The sequence below is a fragment of the Talpa occidentalis genome, unplaced genomic scaffold (assembly GCF_014898055.3).
Source record: "Talpa occidentalis isolate TD23 unplaced genomic scaffold, MPIMG_talOcc4v2.1 talOcc4.4, whole genome shotgun sequence".
In the NCBI taxonomy this organism is placed as follows: Eukaryota; Metazoa; Chordata; class Mammalia; order Eulipotyphla; family Talpidae; genus Talpa; species Talpa occidentalis.
In genome coordinates this window covers 51,280,154-51,288,639 of record NW_023604295.1, presented here as the reverse complement: position 1 = coordinate 51,288,639, position 8,486 = coordinate 51,280,154, and the positions used below count along the sequence as shown (strand labels likewise).

Here is an 8,486-nt window from a genome sequence, read left to right as displayed (position 1 = left end):
GAAACCAAGAGAAGAGTTTTTTTTTTAATTATTCCTTCATATTCAAACTTCACAAACAGTGTGAACTTGTACAATACCTCGGAAAGTGAAACTTACAAAAAAAGTGCTGGTAACATTTAAAAAAAAACAACAAAAACCCCAAAAAACAAACATCATTCTTAGCAACATCAATTACTCTTCCACACAAAACAGAAACCTTGTAAAATTTATTTTCGTATTTTAAGGCGTAATACTTCCGTATAAAGTATATGCAAGAGATAAAACTTCACAGTATTCCAAAATGTCACAATAATAATAATAATATAATAGTATAATGAAGCGCTACAGTTAATTTTTCTTTTTTTGAATGTTTTTTTTCCTGTTTAAATAACAAATACAAGTCACAGGTAAATATACGTGAGAAAAATACGAGGCTAATATTAAATGGCAGGTAAGGATACTGTCACTGTAAGAAAAAACTGGCAGGATGTGTGTATTTAGTCTATATTTTAAAGCACTTGATAGAAAAGGCGTATGCAAGGTTTTTCAAAACAATTTTTGTTTGTTTGTTTGATAACTGACAACAATTTAAAAGTATAATGAGAAAAAAAAAAGGAACAAACTCCCTCTCAAAACTATTGACCTGCTCATCCCGAACCACGTCTCTATTGATGGATGGCTGGATGTGTGTGTTTGTGTAGACAGGGTTTCTATGGTACACGGATCGATACAAGCAGTGTTCCATGCCCACCTGCAAAGGTTGGAGGGTACAGTCTCTGCAATCACTGAGCCCAGGTTCCTCTTGGGACATTATTCTTTCAATTTAAAGCTCTCTCTTTCTTTGCTCTCCCTTTTTGCAAACTCGTCCCCAATTCCCAGGTCTTCGGTCTGAAAAGACAATCTGGTTAGAAAAGTTGCCCTCCGTTCAGAATTCACTGGGAGATAGAAACTGCATCAACAGTGACACCCACACAGACATTGAAAATACCACTTGGATGAATGAATGTGTGTGTGTGTGTGTGTGTGTGTGTGTGTACAGTAGCAATTGCAAAAAAGGGTCCATATTCCTTTCCATACTAAGATACAATGTGATAAGAAACATTTCTGTGCAGGGGATAGGGTTTCTTCGAATCTTATCACAACACTGTGGCGGGAAAATCAGGAAATGGGTTCACCTTTCAGCAGTCACCACAGTAAACTTCATTGAGTAAACACACGTCCAGACATCTGGTCTGTGCACATGTGTGTGTTAACAGCTAGCCATTCAGCCAACAGGTAACAGAAAGACAGCAGATAGCAAAATACGTCAATAAGGTGCTCAAAGAAAAAGTGGCGCCCACTCCTCGAGTGGATTGCCACATTAAGGTGCTTCAAAAAAGTGTTTTTTTTTTTTTTTTTCAGTTTTTATTTCGAACGTTAAGAGAGTACTGATTTGCACATGGTAGTTCTGAGCCAGGCCAAGGGTTTTGAGATCTCTGACATCTTCCATTGAAAAGGGCTTTCACTGTAGTTGTGTTCATTTTGTTGTGGGTCACTTGAGTTTAAGAATTTGTGTTTAATAGCCAAAACGGAAATCAAATCAACATGACTAAAAGAAATAACAGATGAAATGGTATATAGAACATTACTGCATTCCCATTGGATCAAGATGGTTTCGCCCATTTTTCCTCTTTCACTAACACTGTTCCTTTTTTTCTTTGTTACAATCCATTCCTTGTGAACATACAGAAATGACCAAAGTCACTGCGAGCGGCTGTTTTTATTTTTTGTGATCTGTTGCAAGAGTCCAACCTTGTTTCCTCTGCTGCTGTTTGTGTAGCATCTGGATTTGTAATGAGCATCTGGATTTGTAATGAGCATCTGGATTTGTAATGAGATTCTGATTTTGTTATGTGCATGTGTGTATATATGCACATATACACACCTATACATGTATAATATATACACTATATATGCATATATATGGGAAGTGTGTATACATTTATACATAATATAGTGTATATTGTTTCAACTGGAGATAAACTGAACTGGGTTCAGACACTAGCACATGTTTTCTTTCCCCTGCTCCCCCTGTACATTTTAAACAGTCTGGAGCTTTTATTTATTTTTTTAAAGTGCATTTTCAATGCAGAATAACTGTAATCCACTGATTTATTGGAAAACATTTTTGATGAGAAAAATCTGACGGTTCTCAGCCCCAGGCAAGAGAAAACTGGGTTTGGTCATGCCAAGGGCTGACGTGGCAGTGCCAGGCTTGTGCCTGAATGATTACTGGGCATTCTGGACTCCGGGCACCTTAGCAGCAGCAGCAGCAGCACCTTTACGAGAAGGCGGAGATAGAAGAGGAAAGGAAGGAAAGCTCAGATGAGAAAGAATGAGTTGGCGGTGTGTTGACAGGTCGGAATTGTGAACTTTGTGTTGATTTGTGCAGTTCCTGCTTGGCTTCAGCTTAAGGATGGCATCTAGTCCCCTCCCCACCAACTGACACGACTTCCCCACGGCCCCCCCCGGCGCTCAGGCATTTTCCATGCTCCCCACTCTGGAGGCTGACGTTGTGTCAGTTCCCTGTGGGTATGTGAGTGCCAGCATCTAGTAGGAATAAGGCACCAGAGAAATCAAAATGTTACAAAAAGATGCAAAACCCCATTTCAAAGAGCCTCTCCCATTGCTCCATTAAAATATTGCATGTGATACCATTCATTTGTGTTACTGAAAGTGTGTCGAATACAGTCTCTGAAAGAAACTCGAGGCCCTTCAGCACCAGAGATCTTTAGGAATGCACCTTTTGTCTAAACACACCCCCACCCCCCACCCCCCACGCCCACCCCACGCCACACGCAAAAGCACCAAATCAGGAGAACAAGGCTGCTTGCCATTGCTCACCTCATTTTTAAAATAAAATTCAAAGAGGTTTATGAAATAGAATTGTCAGGAATTGTTTTAAAATCAAATGGGTTTAGGCTGTCACATATCTAGTTATTTGATGCTCTAGATGTCCAAAGAGCATTATGGAGGGATCGAAAGGTTTGTGTTTAATGTTTAGGGGGAATGTGCTAAACAAAAATTACTTCTCAAATCATGCTCAAGTCCTCCATTAGCACTTCAACCTCCCACACCCTTGCCTTTTACAATTTTTAATATTGTGAAAAGGAAGAAGTCCACCTAACTATAAAAGGAAAAAATGAAGGCACATGATTTTATTCGGTCCCATGATCCTTAAGAAAAATGGTATTTGCAACGTGTGTGTGTGTGTGTGTGTGTGTGTGTTCTCATGCAAGAGCACACACAGGAAATGGGAGTCCAAGGGCCTTTGGGGGCCGGAGTCCAAGGGAAGGTAGGAAAAGAGAACAAGAGAGAATGTTGAGACAGAGAGAAGAAAGGAAAAAGGAAGAAATGGAGGCCTCTCTTCAGCTTTCTGTCATTGACAGTCTCAAGATTTGGCTGCTTTAGGGTCCAGAACGGAATTCATTTGTCGTGGTCTACAAAGTGCCCCAGTTAAATATCTCCAGTTAATCATGTTACAGCTTTTGGTGTTTCCCTTTTCCCTTCCCTCCAGCCAAATGATTTTTAAAAAAATATCACAGTTTTTAAAAATTATTTTTTCAATGTTGAAAAAATATGGAAAAGCTATTGAACAGCCGTCGGGGACTCTGCCTCTCCATCTTCACAGTGAGCGGATGGATGGACAATCCACAGAACCAAAGACGAGGCAGGCAGGATCCTCGTGCTCGATGTGCCTTGCCCCAGCTTCCCCGGGGCTGGGGGCCTCCATCACACCCACAGCCATTTCCTTCACCTGGATGCCTTCTGCTGCCCCTTCTGTCGACTGTGGGCTGCTGAGAAGGGCAAATGGTTCCAAGAGCATGGTACAGGAAGGTCTTAGAAGCTGAGGGCCAGAGGTGCTGGATCAGAGGCTCTCTCCTCAGGCATCCTGGCCACGGGACGGGAAAGCGTGGTTGCCCATGGAGAGGCTGAAGTCCCACTCACATTTTACTTCATGAGACCTCGACTCTCAGGCTCACCACCTTTATGCCTCTCTCTGCGTTAGAGCTGGCCCCCAATCCTTAAGAAGGCACTGATCCAGACAGAGAGGCGGAACCGGCCGGCTGTGTCATACACATAAAAGGGCTACGAACAGTGGGGTTTCAGAAACAAATTTAACTTTGGTTTTCTGACTTTTTCAAACCATAAAAATTAAAGCAGGGCTTCAGTGGCTTCAATCATCTGACAGCTGTTAAATTTTTCTCATTTGGCAAGGCTAAGGCGGGGGGGAAGAGAAAAGGAGTTGCCCATAATTGGTCGAAGACACAGGGTGGTAAAATGCTTCCACACTTAAACTCACAGTCCAGTGTTTTTGACATTTCATAAATAGCTTTTTTTTCTCTAAAAAAAGAATAAAACAAGAACAATCCCTTTACTTACTCATCTGAAACAAAATAAACAGCAGTGGGTACAAACTTCTTCTTGTAACAATTACAAAAAACAACAATATAATCCCAACTTTTAACACGCATCTTGAATCAGTTATTTTTTTTTTTTTTTTACCTCAAAACTGCAGCATATCCTTAAGGGCAAACTTTTCGATTAGTTTTTTTCTTTTTTTTTTTTTAAATAATGTCTTCACCAAAAAAACAGTCTTGTACCAATAAAATGCATTCAAAAATAGAAAATATTACACAACAAAAATATGTATCCTTCCTTTCCAAAAAAGATTCTTCACAAAAAAATGTAGAAAAAATTCCAACGATTTTTCCCCTCTCCTAAACATTAATTTTCAGTCTAGGGCACAATTATTTATTGATTTAAATGTCTATTTTTGCATAAAACATGGAAGATGCAAAACAATTAACTGTATTAGGATTGTGAAGTTACATCCACTCCCCACCCCTACTCTAAAACAAAACAAAACCAGAAAAACCCAGCAAACATTACATAAATGTTAGAGCCAGTTGGCTGGGAAAAATGTCTGTCCTTCCTTTCACTATGCATTTGTATGGGTTAACTGGCTCTGTTGGTATCTGGGAATGCTGAAGAAGGGCCATCAGGCTGGAGTCAAGAGGCTCTTTAGTAACAGCCAATGTTCTAGTGAGTCATTTACAGTCTCCCATGATGTGCGCCATCTGCTGCGAATCCTCTTGGAGCAGAGAAACACATGAATGAGGCAGTCCCCTGGCAGAAGACTGACCTGCATCCACGTGTGCAAGATAACTACCCCTCTACACAAGCCACCTTCTCAGGCACAGCACATTATTGTTTTTGTTTCTTTCTATTCTCAAAATGGAGCACAAACATAGGATAAAAGATATTGGGGAGCACTAGTGGTCTGAGGACAGCTGGGGTTGCTTCCGCCAGAGTCTCCTCTCCCACATTCAACCTGTTGGGGCAGTAACTGGATCTATGACAAGGTCTCAGTCTCAAATGAACGCCCTATTCTCCCCATTTCCATTGAACCCAGATTTCTTTTCTATTTTTAGCATGGTAGCTTCAACTATGTATTTTTCTTATTTGGTGGTATTTCTCTTTCATGTGGATGTTGTTTGTTCAGTAAAAGACTTCCCCCTCCCCCCCACTGCTTATTTGGTTGCTGGTTTTTTCTCTGTGGTTTTTGTTTTGTTTTGTTTCTGATTTTTTAAACAGTGAAATGTGTCCAATTTTATTTCCAGTGCATTAAACAAATTTTAAATTAAACGAAGAAATAAAACTCCCCCCATCCTTCTAAAGGAAATGACTGATAAAAGTACAAATAATAAAATCAGGCATTGCCCACAATAGCATGATGTGCAACCTCAATTACATCAAAGAAAAACAGACAGACAAACAAGAATTATAGAACATAAGCATGAAGGAGCCAAGATTATATACTCCCAACTATCCTAGGATCAGCAAGCACTGGTTAAAAAATAGGTAAGGCTACTCTTAGATATCTAACTCAACATAGTTAACCACTGCTCTTCTGTCTTTTCCTTCAACTTTTAATATTTTACTCACTAGTTCTTTATATCTTTAAAATGAACAAATTTGTTTTTATATTTTTGGTCTACAGTAGAATTACATATTAATAATAAAATAAAAAAGGTATTTCATTAACAGGTTGGAACTGCATCCATGTGGGGAAAACAGAAAAAAAAAAAGCACTCAGATAGACATAGCAAATGGACTCTATTCTTATAAAAATAACCACAAATATAATAGAAATTATAATGAGGGCAGCAGATTCAACTGAAAACAGGTGTAGAAATGTATTTTGGATAATACAAACTCCTGACAAGCTATGCCCTAGAATTGCAGTCTCCAAATCTTTCCCATTATTTCCACCTTTCCATAGGATCTCTTAAAATTCAAATGAAAATGGAAGCAGAATGAAAATAGAGTGACAGGTGGTTCAGTCAGCCAAAGTTTCCAAGTTATCTCAGTTGACCAGTCAAGACCAGGTGAGTCACTGATGATATCTGCTTTGAATTTTGGAGGCATTCCCAGCCCACTGATAAAGAGAGAAACCAAGGAACCAAATAATTCTTCTGGCAACATATATTAAGTGAGATGAAATACAATTCTGATAAGAGAGGACATGCTGGTGAGGAAGGAAAGGGATGAGAAATAGGCAAACTTTGGGCACCAAGTGTGTGTTTGTCTCTCTCTCTCTCCTGGCCCCCAACACACTGATTTCCCTACAGGCCTCAGTGTCTTTCAGGGACAAATGTGTATGTTCACTCTCTATGTGGTGCTTATTGGTGTTCCTAATGACTAGGTGACTCAGAGGATCCCGGCCCCTCCATACCCCACCCATGCCCTCCATGAAAGAGAACAGGGGTGCAAAGTGGTAATGACAGAGGCCCTTTGCATTAACCACCCCACCTGTGCTTAATTCACTCTGATGGTTCAGTGTGGAAAAAAAAAAATGAAGGCAAAGAATTGGTAAGAGTTGAGCTTGGTAACCAACACGTATGAAGTTTTTTCCCCAGACCAAAAAAAGAAGAAAAAAGAAATGGCATCAGTCAGAAAATACTGCTTTTGGTTTCTTTTAACTCCGAACCATCCTTGGTTTTTCTCTCATTCAGTTGCTCCAGTTTACTAAAGCAGAGTTTCTGAATTTAGTGCAAATATCATCAAATCACAGCATTCCAGGAGCAAGATCCTATCCTGTCATCCTAAGTGAATACCATCCCTTCAAACATCCTCAGAGACTGGGGGGCAATGGTCCAGAAAAACAATCAAACAAATTATTAATCTACTACTTGCTACACAAGAAAGGCACTATCACAACAGATCAGCCTCAAGCATTTTCCTTGCCATGGGCATGGATATTTGAATCACTCCAGCAACAATAACGAGTGGCTTTTTCAATACTTGAACTCATTGGCCAGTTATGTGACTCCTCCATGGGCCACTGCTGTTGACTCTGGTCATGCAAAGCACTGATCTACTCTGCTACCCCATGTTTCACCAGTGATCCTTGTTTGGTTCTCAATGATTTTGCTCACTCTCTTCCATGGAAGTTTCTTTCTCTCCATCAGTCTCCAGGTCAGGACTAGTATACAGTGTCAAGTACTACTTTTTTTTCACTCCTATTTTTTAAGCCTCAGACCAAATCCTCTCATAAAGACAGTTCAGTAACTGCTCTGATAACAATTTTCCTGTAAATATCAATGTGAACAGAATGAAAACCAAAGTGTCATCCCTTGACCTCTAAAGCATATTCCTTAAGTGTGTTCTATTACTTCTGTCTGGAAAAAAGAGGTTGGGCTCTGGAGATTAAAATCTTTGGTGACAAAACTAAAGTGGGTATACAAGATACAAGGAAGAATTTTTTCCCAAAGCCTCAAGAGAAATATCCTAGGACAATTATGTGAATATATTTAAAAGGGTCAATTTATTTCTATAACTTTGGTTCAAGCAGTCAATATCCTTTTGGTGTTTACCCAATACATATCTCTAAGTACCTGTTAAGAGCTCTGAATTTAGAGATTCTTATTTAAAATGGAGATCATGCTTTGAGTGCTTAAGGGATTGCTTATGTTAGTTCTAAAAACTCTAAATGGAGTTTTTCTGACTAGCAAGGTAGCTAGCTTCCTTAACAATAATGTAAGTTGGAATTGTAGACTTGGATGGATGCTAAGGAGGAGAGAGGAAGAGATAGGTGTCAATGCTGTAATCTTAGGAAAGAGGACTCAGCTGAGCGCTTTCTGCATTGATGCCCATGTGATAGCTCAGAGAAATTCAACATTATCCATTTCTGTGGGTTGTGACCCTTCCTTCCTAAACCAGAATCTTTATAGCTGTCACCTTGGATTTTGAAAGAGTCCTTTAGCATCTTCACTCTTGTGTTATTATTCCCCACACAATCTATTGCTTTTTCTGTGGTACAAGATTCTTTTATTAAGTTACTAAAGAGCTGTCAAAGTCTAATTACTTCTAAGGTTAAAAATGGCAATAAAAATAAATCCAATAAAGAAAAATTGAAAAAACCTACAACTTCAAAACTAAACTTTTAGGCACTGTTAAGGTCT

At 39.4% G+C, this 8,486-nt stretch overlaps 1 protein-coding gene across 1 annotated transcript in view; it reads right to left on the bottom strand.

Annotated features, from left to right (window-relative positions):
* The window catches only part of ZBTB20 (zinc finger and BTB domain containing 20), a 775,686-nt gene continuing 767,200 nt past the window's right edge, over window positions 1–8,486 (bottom strand). The window contains exon 14 of the mRNA XM_054700589.1: window positions 1–867. Within this exon, the coding sequence (XP_054556564.1) occupies window positions 803–867 (65 nt within the window). The 3' untranslated portion in view covers window positions 1–802. The remainder of the gene's footprint in view (window positions 868–8,486) is intronic.